At 31.4% G+C, this 13,944-nt stretch overlaps 1 protein-coding gene across 1 annotated transcript; it reads left to right on the top strand.

The window, feature by feature from the left end:
• The first annotated feature begins 11,670 nt into the window (after positions 1–11,670).
• On the top strand, positions 11,671–13,944 carry LOC107856662 (loganic acid O-methyltransferase-like). The gene is made up of 3 exons (XM_016701636.2): positions 11,671–11,774; positions 12,264–12,806; positions 13,502–13,944. The coding sequence occupies exons 1-3, from the start codon at positions 11,703–11,705 to the stop codon at positions 13,727–13,729; spliced, it is 843 nt and encodes a 280-aa protein (XP_016557122.1). The 5' UTR covers positions 11,671–11,702; the 3' UTR covers positions 13,730–13,944.

Genomic DNA, 13,944 nt, shown 5'->3' with positions numbered 1-13,944 from the left:
TAACCCTCCTACCAAACAACCCCTAAGTGTCTACTTGTGCATACCCAAAATTGGATGGTGTTAGATTATCCATGTTGAAGTCAAGTTAAAGGACACGTTCATTTATTATACCTATACCATGCATGTTACTTTTAATATTCCGAACCAAACAGTGCATACTACAACAGCATATCCAGTGTATTCCCACATAGTGGGGTCTAGGGAGGGTAGAGTGTACGCAGGCCATACACTACCTTCGAAGAAGTAGAGAGGTTGTTTCCGATAGACCTCCGGCTTAGGACCAATAACAGTATAGCAAATCACAAAACATAAATGCGTATAAACTAGTAGAATATGCAAAATAAACTAAACATAAATGCGTATAGACTAGTAGAATATGCAAAATAAACTAACACGGGTATCCACAAGGTAACACAACAGCCACCAGATACTACTAAAAGACTATCTAACCGAAAACATAGACATCACTCAACACCCACGAACAAGAAACGTCAAATACAAATAAAGAAACGCTCTCACCCCCTAACCCTCTACCCCATTACACAAATAAAGAAACATCAATATTACTAATATCAACATTACTAATACACCATATTCAACCCTATTTTTACACACTCTACCAAACGATCACCAGCATTCATAGGGAAAGATGTTGCCGTTTTGGATAATAACGATAATTAATAATGTTTAATTTTCTTCACACATACATCTTCTTTTATATATATATATATATATATATATGTTAAACAAGCATTTTTGGAAAGGAAAAGTGAAAAAGAAACCTTAAAAGGACACGTTTTATTTTATTATTCTTGATGTCATCAATGACTTCAATAAAAGAAAAAGAATTCAAAATTTGAAATTTTATGAATTTTAGATTCTAAATCTTTAGAGTTTTTAGGTTTTAAATTAATAAATTTATATATATATATATATATATATATATATATATATATATATATATAATAAAAATATAAAATTTGAACTAAAACTATTAAATTTGTTAGATCTGTACTTTCTATTTTACCTTCAAATATGTAATTCAATTTTCTTTGTTTGTATATCATGCCAATTCATAAATAGAAGAGAGCCGATGAGAAAAATATTCACAGTTTTAGATAGACTCGATTGAAGTTTAACTTTAAATAATTTTTAGTTTTTAACATTCCCATCAGTCATGTATGATTGAAGTTTCACCCTCCTAACAACTTTAATAAAAAATATCTAAAAGTTAACCTTGTCAAGACCATATCTTAAAAAAAAAAAAAAAAAAGTTTGATGTTAAGACTTGTCAAGCCAGATAAGGCTTCGCTAAAATATATCTGAATTAGGCCTTGTCAAATCCACAACTTATGTTAAAAATATACGAAATCAGTCTTACAAGCCATTCCAAACTTCAAACAAAAATATCTTAATTATATTTCACCCTCATAAAGCCGGTAAAACTTCAAACAAATTTCTGAAGTCAGACACAAATTTTTAATTTCAGGCAAGTACTTTTGAAATTATTTCTAAAGTGGCTAAACTTGTAAAAATTCTAATAAACGAATACAAGTTCAATGATGAACCCAAAAGTAGGTTATTTGAGTGCTTTGTCCCATTTGACCCGTCCAATTCAGCATATATAAAAAAATTTGAATTTATTGAAAGTCAAGTGCATAAATTATTCGATTTTAATAAAAACACCTAAAATAAATCTATTTAAAGAGCACCACATAGAGTAAGTGGGAAAAAAATAAAGATCCACAAAAATGACTACGATGTCAATATATAAACCACTTAGAGTAAGTGCATAGATATTCGATTTTGATAAAAACACCTAAAATAAATCTATCCAAAGAGGACCACTTAGAATAAGTGAAAAAAAAAATGACCCACAAAAATGACTATGATGTCATTATATATACCACTTATAGTAAGTGCATAAATATTCGATTTTGATAAATCTTTGAGTGCAAAACCTAAATATGCCATCATATTTAAAAGGGATAATATCCACGAAAATATTTGAACTTTGACCAGATTTTCAGTTGAGCATATTGAACTTTGCGGGGGTGCTATTACCCCCCTAGACTTTTTTAAAATAGAATTATTACCCCCTCCAAAATGCTGTATCCAGTTTTGGAGTAGAAAGTGTAATACACGTGCCAATCTGATATTGACACGTGTATTTTTTTATTTAAAATTAATTTTTATTTAATTTATTCTCTATTTTTATTCTTTTTATCATTTTTTCATCAAAAATCTTGTTTCTTAATGTTTGAAATTTGGTTGCCCCATTCTCCATTTTGCTCCATCTTCTTCTTCAGCAGCAAGTTAGCAACCATTCTCCATTTTGCTCCACACTTTTGTAAGTCAAATTTGAATTTGGCATTTCATCAAACGTTTGGTGGGCAGTTCCCTCCTCATTAATTTTCTTCTTCATTTTCAATGGCAATGGCTCTTTCAAGTTCCATAGTGAATTACCATGAGAAGAAAATGAAAAATTGAAAAATGAGGTTGTGTTAAAGATGACTCATTCGAAAATTTTTCTTAAAAAAGATTGCAACCCAGATCAAATTAACAAAAAATAAACCACACCCACAAGCATTTCACTCTAAAATCACAACATAATACCCAAAACACAGAACCCAAAACTCTAAACCATTACACATTTCTTATTCTTATTCGACACCATAATCAATTTTAATCTCCATTCTTAATGTCCTCCACTTTATCATAGTTCGTCAAAAATTGCACTCACCATCGCCTTAATTTTTTTAAATTTCTGAGAATTGTGGCTGGAAATTTGTTGAGAAAACAAAAAAAAAATCTTACCTTCAACAATGAATTATTCGACACCATAATCAATTTTAATCTCCACTCTTAATGTCCTCCACTTTATCATAGCTTGTCAAAAATTGCACTGACCATTGCCTTAATTTTTTTAATTTCGGAGAATTATGGCTGAAATTGTTGAGAAAACAAAAAAAATCTTACCTTTAACAATGGAGATGAAACCTTCAACAATAGAGATGAAAATGGAAGAAGAGTAGAAAAAAGGAGGTAGGGAATTTGATGAAAAAAATAGAAAATAAATTGAGGAAATTTCTGACCAAAAAATAAAGTTTATAACAATCATTTAGTGCGCTATCCATTTTTTCTTTTGTGTATTGCACTAAATAAGTGCAGTATCCTTTTTTATATTGTAGACACGTGATTTCGTCCTCTTAAAGCTCAATTTTATTCACTTTTACCCATGTTATGTTATCCTACCGTGTACCCTCACCCGTGTGATAATCCTTCCACAAAATGACAAAAAATAACAATCTCCTAACTAATTTTGTCTTACTAGCAACCTACCCAAACAAAAATAGACACCTAACCCTTATCCCTCCAATTAAAAAACAACACCTACCTACCCTGTCCTAACAAACTCTACCCCACCTCACCACTACCCCACCCTCACCTCATATATATACACACAAAAAGCAGAACATTCCAATTTTTCTTTTCTTCTTCACACGACACACACAGATTATCACATCAACAGAACCATTCATATAGAGACGCACAAGACACTGACTTCGTCATCATCTCATCTTCTCCAAAAGGGAGCTCACGCCATTTTTTTGAAACTCCATTTCCTCTTCTTTTCTTTTTCTTCTTCGCACAAAATACATACATCCACACTTACGGAAAAGAGACAGGAGAGCTTTATAAACACAAAAATGGCGTAGAGAGGGGAGAGATCGAAGAAACAGCGAGAAAACGAGGGGAGAGATCGGAGAAACAGCGAGAAAACGAGGGAGAGATCGGAGAAACAGAGAGCTACGAGGGAGGACAGAGAGCTGTGAGAGAGTACCAAGATCTGCGAGAGAGTGACAGAGAGCTGAGAGAGAGTGACAAAGAGCTGAGAGAGAGTGACGGAAAGTTGCGAGCGAGGGAGAGATGGTCAGAAAAAAATAAAAACGAGCACGAAAGAGAGAAAACGGGGGTGGTTTGGGTAGATTTCCGACGATACTGCGGCAAAGCCATCGCCGGAGATCAACCGGAAAAACATCCTCGAGCTTTGCCTCTCACTGCTTGATTGTTGGTCGCCGAAATCTGACTTTTCCTGTTTGGTTTTTCCTACTGTCAGTTTGTCGGAGCTCGGATTGTACATTTTTTTAGTTTTTTGTCGTTGAGGTTGTGGTTTCGTATATTTTGGTGTTTCGCCGGCGATGTCAGTCCTCGGAGTTTTTGTGTTGAAATCGTGTGAACATTTGTGATTTGAATTCCGTATTATGAGTTTTTCTTCACTGGTTGTTTTGGAGCTGTCCGGTTATTATTTTTAATACCGAGTTTGGTTTGATCGTTGTTGAGGTTCTGCTCAGAATATTCGGACGCGGTCTTCATTCTTTTTTCACTCGATTAATATTGGAATTTGAAAGCTACGAATCGAGGTCCAATTCTATTCCCCTCTTTTATTTCATGTTTATTATATTTGATGTGTTGGAGTGAATATTGTGTTTGGTGGATGATTGTGACGTGGTGATATGTTTCGATGTTGTGTTTGAGAAATCGCGATTACTGTGGTTGATATTGATTGATTGATTTACGTGAATGAAGGAATTGAAAGAGTTGAATTCATGTGGGAATAAGTGGGCGAGAATTGAAAACTTGATATAATTAGTGAACTTTGATTAGTTTGATTCATTAGTTGTTTGACTTGAAATAAACGTTAATTGAATTTGGTAGTATCAAGATACGCTAATTGGAATAGGCAAGACGTAGGTCGAGTAGGCAAATCTAGAGATTGTGGGTTGATTGAATGTTTGAAATTTGATTGAATGGTTTGATTTTAGCACTTTTGAATCAATTATATAATTTGGCCGGGAAATGCCCCGAAGTATCTGTATATATTTATTCACCGGGGAATGTCCCGAGGTATCATGTACCTGGAGGACGTTCGTGGTGAAGGCCCGAGGCGTCGGGTAGAGCATTAGTTTAGGATTAGCGTAGGTTTACTTTCAGTCCCTCTTTATTTCGGGTTGTAATAATTGGACTGGACATTACATTTCGGGGTGTTTTGTTTTGTTTGATTATTTTGCGTGCTTCTTGTGTGGTTCATACATTTCTTAGTGCAAAATAGTCAATACACTCTACCAAGCAACCGTGGTTAAACCACGGGGTCAGGGGTGCCTAATACCTTCCCCTCGGTCAACAGAATTCCTTAGCCGGAATCTCTGTTCGCAAACCAGTTCAAAGAGTCAAACGGTTTTGAAAAGGATTTTCTAATGGTGACTTGGCACGCCAGATTATGCCAAGTGGCGACTCTGAGTAAAAATGTAAATAATCCTTTTCCGAAACAAATTTTCATCTTTTGTCACTTTAATAATTAAAACCCTTTCAAACATTAATTTTTACCATATCTTTTGGGAGTCGAGAATGGGGTGAGACATATATAAAATTGCACTTATTTTGTACCTTTTCTGGATTGTGCACAAATTTTATGCACTTATATATATAAAAAAATTATAATGAACTTAAATAGTCAAAGTCGTCTTTTATTTACATAATTTACATAATGCACAAATTTTATGCTCTTATATATCTATAAAAATTATAATGCACTTAAATAGTCAAAGACGTCTTTTATTTACATAATTTACATAATGCACAAATTTTATGCACGTATATATAAAAAAAATTAATTTGACACTTAAATATGCCAAATTATGATGTAAACTCGTATTTGCTCATATTCTTGACCATGGGCATGCATTTTTTATTTTTTTCTATTTCCTCATTCGGTGTTTGGTATTTACATTGTTGCTTCAACTAATTTGGGGAAAACACTCCCAGAATTTTTTACATATATAAAACTCAAACTCAGAAACCTCCAATCCATCCCACCGCAAATCTATAGAACCAAGTCTTCTAAGCATTATAGCCTCAATAAGTTGTAAACCTCATATTTGTTCAAATTGTGGTTGATCTATAGTATTAAATGAGATAAAATATTATGCGGAGGATTTAACTATCTAATGAACCCTTGAGAGCGTGCATAAAATATTGTTTTAAAATTTAAACTGAAAATGTCTAATAAAAACACTTTATTATGTGTTCGCGTAAACAATAACAGTTTGAGTGTGTAAATAAAATTACATTGAAGTATTTCATAGGCACAAGTGGTAGGCTATTACTCTTGCATTTTCCAATTATATAAATCATCTTTTCTCACTTAAATTAATTAAATTTGACATCAATTACGGCAAATGACATACAAATAAGGCGCAAGTAATTAGTCATATTTGAAATTTTCAATTAAATTGGTCCAAGTAGCTGATATTTGTTACTTTAAGTGCATTATAATTTTTTTATATATATAAGTGCATAAATTTGTGCACAATTTAGAAAAGGCACAAAATAAATATAATTTTATATAAAAAAAAAGATTTAGTGCATTATCATATTTTAACGGTGTTTTGACGGAGAAAAAGACATTATGCACTATTTTATGCAAACAATTCATTTTTGTCACTTTTTAAATCAATGACATACATTGATATCTTTTTAAATATAGTGGCATATTTAGGTTCCGCACTCATTCAAAGAGGACCACATAGACAAAGTGAAAAATAATGACCCACAAAAATGACCACAATGTAAATATACCAATGACAGAGGTTCACGTTTGAATGAACTTTCTTAAAAAAAAAAAAAATTAGTGTAAAAGCTAAACTAGACAAAAGGCAATATAATAATTATTTGTGTGCTTTGTTCCATTTGACCCGTCTAAATCAATTCTAATAAAAAATTTAAATTTACTTTGAGTCAAGTGTACAGATAGTTGATTTTGATAAAAACACTTCAAGTAAATCTATTCAAAGAGGACCACTTAGACTAAGTGAAAATAATGACCCACAAAAATGACCACAATGTAAATATACCAATGACAGAGGTTCACGTTTGAATGAACTTTCTTTAGAAAAAAATTAGTGTAAAAGCTAAAAAAGAAAAAAGGCAATATAATAATTATTCGTGTGCTTTGTTCCATTTGACCCGTTTAAATCAATTCTAATAAAAAATTTAAATTTACTTTGAGTCAAGTGTACAAATATTTGATTTTGATAAAAACACTTCAAGTAAATCTATTCAAAGAGGACCATCTAAAGTAAATGAAGAAAAAAGACCCACAAAAATTTCTACATCGTCAATATACCAATGACAGAGGCTCACGTTTGAATGAACTTTCTTAAAAAAAAAAAAATTAGTGTAAAAGCTAAAAAAGACAAAAGGCAATATAATAGTTATTTGTGTGCTTTACTCCATTTGACCCGTCTAAATCAATTCTAACAAAAAATTTAAATTTACTTTAAGTCAAGTGTATAGATATTCGATTTTGATAAAAACACTTCAAGTAAATCTATCCAAAGAGGACCATCTAAAGTAAGTGAAAAAAAAAAAAAAAAGACCCACAAAAATTACTACATCGTCAATATATTAATGACAGAGGCTCACGTTTGAATGAACTTTCTTAAAAAAGAAATTTAGTGTAAAAGCTTGAATAGACAAAAGGTAATATAATAGTTATTTATGTGTTATACTCCATTTGACCCGTCTAATTTAGCTCATATAAAAATTTTGAATTTATTTTGAGTCAAATATGCAGATATTCAATTTTTATAAAAACACGTAAAGTAAATCTATCTAAAGAGGACCACCTAAAGTAAGTGAAAAAAAAGAGACCCACAAAATTACTGCAACGTCAATATACCAATGACAGAGGCTCACGTTTGAATGAACTTTCTTTAAAAAAAAAAAAAAATAGTATAAAAGCTAAAATAGACAAAAGGCAATACAATAGTTAGGTGGAACAATTTGATTCATCTAAAAAAACAAAAAAATTGATAGATAAAATAGACAAAATTTATGTAACCCCCTTATATATAAAAAAAACAGTATAATATAATTATAACATGAACCAAACGTGTCCTAAGACCCAACAAATTCTGATCCACAAAATATCACATCTAAATTAAGAATTATCCAATTATATAGTACTATGCATAAGGAAAATATTAAAGAAAGAAAAATATAAAAAGTACAAATATAAATATAATCAAAGTTAAAGAAATAACAGTAGTAATAAAATCGAAAGCATCTATATCTATAATAATTTATTAAAAGTGTAAAGACCCTTAGAAAAGTGATTTGAATTTTTTACCATTCGTTAAAAATCTCCACAATAGACAAAACTATTTTTTCACTTATTATATTATTATATTTATAATAAATAAAGGAATCCTAAAATATATGGTAAGAAAAAATATAAGAAAATTTATTATTGATGAATTTTTTTTCTCCTTGTGTACTTGAGAAAGGATTCCTAAATATAAAAAAAAAAAAAAAGGAAAATAAGATGATTTTTATCAAAATTAAAATAACAAAATTTAATAGCAGCCTTTTTTATATAAATTAAAACAAGGAAAATAACTCAAGCACGAAATTTTTTTGCTTCAAAATTTGACAGTACTAGGCCTCTATTTTTTTTTTTTTTGACATAATAAAAAATATTAATAGTATATTATTGTTCAGACGTGCAGGATTTTTGCTATATTTGGGTATCTTTATTATTTTTATATTATAATATTATTTAAAAAATTTTATGAGTGCACCCCGAATAAAAAATTTTCATACTAGTTAATTCTTTTTGGACGATAGTTTGGACTTCTATAAATTGAGGACTCTTTCTTTCTATAATAATATAAAAGAATTTACAAGGTAAATTTTGATGGAACAAATATTTTTATAACTATTTATTTGATGAACTTTAAAGATGTTGTTTACAAATCACAAAAGGTCAAACTTAATTGTATTGTTCTAATATTTTAATTATCAATTATTTTGTTGTAGTTTCTATATAATTGATGGCTTGACATGAAACACATGTGCGACGCACGTATGCTTGACTAGTAGTACTAAAAAGGGAACAGATAGATACTCTTTTGCCTACTACTTGTCGGCCTTAATATAATTTTCGACCTTCACACCTTTTATTTTGAGTTATGTCCTCGGTCAGTGAGTTGAAGATGTGTCATATTCTGTAGTATTAAATGAGGTAAAATATTATACGGAGAATTTAACTATCAACCTTGAGAGCATGCATAAAATGTTGTTTTAAAATTTAAATTGAAAATATCTAATAGAAACACTTTTATCATGTGTTCGCGTAAATAACAGTTTGAGTGTGTAAATAAAATTTACATTGAAGTATTTCATAGGCACAAGTGGTAGGCTATTACTCTTGCATTTTCCAATTATATAAATCAACTTTTCTCACTTAAATTAATTAAATTTGACATCAATTACGGCAAATGACATACAAATACGGCGCAAGTAATTAGTCATACTTGAACTTTTCAATTAAATTGCTCCAAGTAGCTGATATTTGTTAATTTACGTGCATTATGATTTTTTTATATATATAAGTGTATAAAATTTGTGCACAATTTAGAAAAGGCACAAAATAAATATAATTTTATATAAAAAAAAAGATAGTGCACTTATTTAGTACATTATACAAAAAAAAATAGATAGTGCACTAAATAAGTGCACTATCCATAAAAAAAAAAAAATGGATAGTCACTTATTTAGCGCATTATCCTCAAAACCTGGTTCCGCCTCTACTGATTGATGTGAATCCATAAACTTTAAATCTTGATTCCTACTCTATTTATTGACGTGAACCCATAAACCTCAAATCCTGATTTCACCTCTACTTATTGATGTGAACCCGTAAATTTCAAATCTTGATTCCACCGCTACTTATCAATGTGAACTCATAAACCTCGTCTCCTGATTCCGCCTATACTTATTGATGTGAATCCATAAATCTCAAATCTTGATTCCGCCTCTATTTATTGATGTGAACCCATAAACCTCAAATCCTGATTTCGCCTGTACTTATTGATGTGAACCCATAAATCTCAAATTCTGATTCTGCCTCTACTTATTGACATGAACCCATAAACCTCATATTCTAGTTCTGCCATTACTTATTGACGTGAACCCATAAATCCTGATTCTACCTCTATTATTGATGTGAACCCATAAACCTCGAATTTCGATTCGCCTCTATTTATTAATGTGAACCCATAAACCTCAAATTCTGATTCTGCCTCTACTTATCCATAAACCTCAAAACCTGGTTCCGCCTCTACTTATTGATGTGAACCCATAAACCTCAAATCCTAATTTCGCTTTTACTTATTGATGTGAACCCATAAATCTTAAATTCCGTTCGCCTCTACTTATTGATGTGAACTCATAAACCTCAAATCTTGATTTCAACTCTACTTATTGATGTGAACCTATAAACCTCAAATCCTGATTCCATCTCTATTTATTGATGTGAACTCATAAACCTCATACCCTGATTTCGCCTCTACTTATTGATGTGAACCCATAAACCTCAAATCCTGATTTCGCCTCTATTTATTGATGTGAACCCATAAATCTCAAATCCTGATTTCGCCTCTACTTATTGTTGTGAACTCATAAACCTCATATCCTGATTCCTACTCTACTTATTGATGTGAACCCATAAACCTCAAATCCTGATTCCATTTCTATTTATTGATGTGAACTCATAAATTAAACCGCGTATCCTGATTCCACCTCTACTTATTGATGTGAACCCATAAACCTCAAATCCTGATTTCGCCTCTACTTATTGATATGTGAATCCATAATTCCGCCTCTACTTATTGACGTGAACCCATTAACCTCAAATCTTAATTCCAACTCTACTTATTGATGTGAACCCATAAACCTCAAATCCTAATTTCGCCTCTACTTATTGATGTGAACCCATAAATCTCAAATCCTGATTTTGCCTCTACGTATTGATGTGAACTCATAAACCTCAAATCCTGATTTTGACTCTACTTATTGATGTGAACCCATAAATCTCAAATCCTGATTTCGCCTCTACTTATTGATGTGAACTCATAAACCTCAAATCCTGGTTCCGACTCTACTTATTGATGTGAACCCATAAACCTCAAATTCTGATTTTGCCTCTACTTATTGATACGTGAATCCATAATTCCGCCTTTACTTATTGACGTGAACCCATAAACCTCAAATTCTGATTCCAACTCTACTTATTGATGTGAACCCATAAACCTTAAATCCTGATTTCGCCTCTACTTATTAATGTGAACTCATAAACCTCAAATCCTGATTTCGACTCTACTTATTGATGTGAACCCATAAATCTCAAATCCTGATTTCGCCTCTACTTATTGATGTGAACTCATAAACCTCAAATCCTGATTCCGCCTCTATTTATTGATGTGAACCTATAAACCTCAAATCTTGATTTCACCTCTACTTATTAATGTATGTGAATCCATAAACCTCAAATTCCGGTTCCATATTTACTTATTAATGTGAACCCATAAACCTCATATCCTGGTTTCGCCTCTACTTATTGATATTTGAACTCATAAACTTTAAATCCTGATTCCGACTCTACTTATTGATGTGAACTCATCTATTTATAGATGTCATTGATGACATCAACAATGCTAAAATCAAACGTGTCTATTTCCTAACCACAAAATCCTTATTCAACATTGCAAAATCCACTTATATAAGAAGATGCATTTGTGAAGAAAACATTAAACAAAAATACAAAGAAAAAGAATATTATATATTTATATTTAGCAAAAATGACAACATCTTTCCCCATGAATGGTGGTGATGGTCCTTATAGGCTATACTCCAAAAATTTCCAATTGGCGGTACATATTAATTTCTTGTATTATATTATATATACCATTTTGAATTTGACTTAGTTATCTACAAATTATAGAAAAGTCGCATAGTTATGTTCCCCCAACCCACCCCAGTGGCGGAGTCAGAATTTTTATTAAGGGAATTTAGAAGTAAACATACGAACTAATCCAAGGGGTTCAACATTTATTATATATACATTAAAAAAAAAAAAATTAACTATGTATAGATAGTATAATTTTTCACTGAAGGGGGTTCGGATGAACCCCATCGACCAGGTGTAGCTCCGCCCCTGCCCACCCCCACCCCAGCCCCACTCCCACCCCCTACCCCCTACACACATTTTCTACTAAGGGTCTATCAGAAACAACTTATCTACCACAGAAAGGTAGCGGTAATAGGTCGACCTTACATATGAGATTACACTTGGTATATTATTCGCTATTAACAACAAAGTGTATCCATCAAGGTGACTATATTTTTATAATTGCATGCAGAAAGATATATTAAATGGCTCAAAAGAAGTGGCTAGAGATCCAATTATTCAAAACCTTGACATCAAAATCATGTTATCACCATCTTCAAATACAATACGTATTGAAGATTTTGTATGTTCAGTTGGACCAAACACTTTCATTGCAATGCAACATGTTGTACATGTTCTAAAGGAAAAATACCATAACAACATTCTTGAATTTCAAGTATTTTTCAATGATCATGTCACCAATGATTTCAACAACCTCTTTCAATCACTACCTATCGATCGATCCTACTATGCATTTGGAGTTCCAGGATCATTCTATGATAGATTATTTCCATCGCGATCGATACATTTTGCATATTCATGTTGTTCTATACATTGGTTATCCAAGTGTCCAGAAGAGTTGTTAAATGAAAAATCACCAGCATGGAATAAAGGTTTGATTCACTATATGGCATCAAATAATGAAGTAGTAAATGCATATGTTACCCAATTTGAAAAGGACATGGAAATGTTGTTAAATGCAAGAGCTGCAGAGATTGTTGAAGGTGGAATGATGGTACTTGTTACACCATTTGAAAGTTATACACCTCTCATAGAATTTTTTGGTTCAAGTCTTATGGATTTGGTGAATGAAGTAAATGTTTCCTTCAATACCATTTTCAAGATATAAACCTCATTTAAGTTTAAGTTATATACAACGTCACTATAATAAAATGAGAAAATGCTCTATTTCCTCCTTGAATTATACACGAAAAGGGTGAGACACATCTGAACTTTAGGAGGGTCCTATTACCCCTGGACTAATTAAAATCGTATTTTTGACAACCTTAATACCTACGTGGCACAACACAATGAAGGGTCCACGTAGGCACACGTGTGTGCCACATATGTGCACTCCAGGTTGTTAAAAATACGATTTTAATTAGTCCAAGGGGTAATCAGCTCGGGTATGTCTCAATCTTTTTCGTATATATTTAAGGTGGAAATAGAGCATTTTCCCTAATAAATTTTTTAGCTAACTTAAGAACAAGGAATCTACTTTATGGACAAAATTTTGGCTCAAATTCAATATATTAAAGGTTAATGAGAAATATATTGTATTTTGGCTTCTAATAGTAAGTATTTAATATATTAAAGGTGTTCCTTCTAATGAGTATTTTGGCTTATACATGTATATGTGTTCAAAATTCTTTAAATATGTACAAGTAATAAATATATAATTGATGTTTATTTTTATTTATTTTTATGCAGAGAAAGTTAGATGAATCTTTAATCGATTCATTTAATTTGCCAGTATATTTTTCCTCTCCTGAAGACATGACTAAAGTGGTGGAGAAAAATAATTATTTTAGCATTGAGAAAATGAAATTGACATATCCAAAATCGAAAATTATAATAGCTGATGCAAAAATTTTAATAATAAATTTAAAGGCTGTTTTAGAAGGATTATTTATTAATCATTTTGGAAGAAAATTGTAGAAGAAGCTTGTACAAGAACTATACTCAAAAGTGAAGAGATTTCGGTATGGATGAAAGCGAATTGCGAGAAATTATGTCATTTAGTTGTCGCTTTGAAGCGCAAATGAATTTGTCTATTTATTCGAATCGTGCAGAAGTTATTAGTTGCAAAATTAAAGCAATCATATTATTATTTGTTGTATTATTGTTATTGTCTTATGACTTCTTTATAATTA

This window comes from Capsicum annuum, chromosome 8 (assembly GCF_002878395.1).
Source record: "Capsicum annuum cultivar UCD-10X-F1 chromosome 8, UCD10Xv1.1, whole genome shotgun sequence".
Lineage (NCBI taxonomy): Eukaryota > Viridiplantae > Streptophyta > Magnoliopsida > Solanales > Solanaceae > Capsicum > Capsicum annuum.
This window is presented reverse-complemented; position numbering and strand designations above follow the sequence as displayed.

Bases quoted from the DNA above. Each gene is read 5' to 3' on its own strand.
- LOC107856662 (XM_016701636.2), top strand. From the start codon at position 11,703: ATGACAACATCTTTCCCCATGAATGGTGGTGATGGTCCTTATAGGCTA. The intron at 11,775-12,263 runs GTACATATTAAT...AATTGCATGCAG, and splicing joins CCAAAAATTTCCAATTGGCG to AAAGATATATTAAATGGCTC. The intron at 12,807-13,501 runs GTACTTGTTACA...ATTTTTATGCAG, and splicing joins TTGTTGAAGGTGGAATGATG to AGAAAGTTAGATGAATCTTT.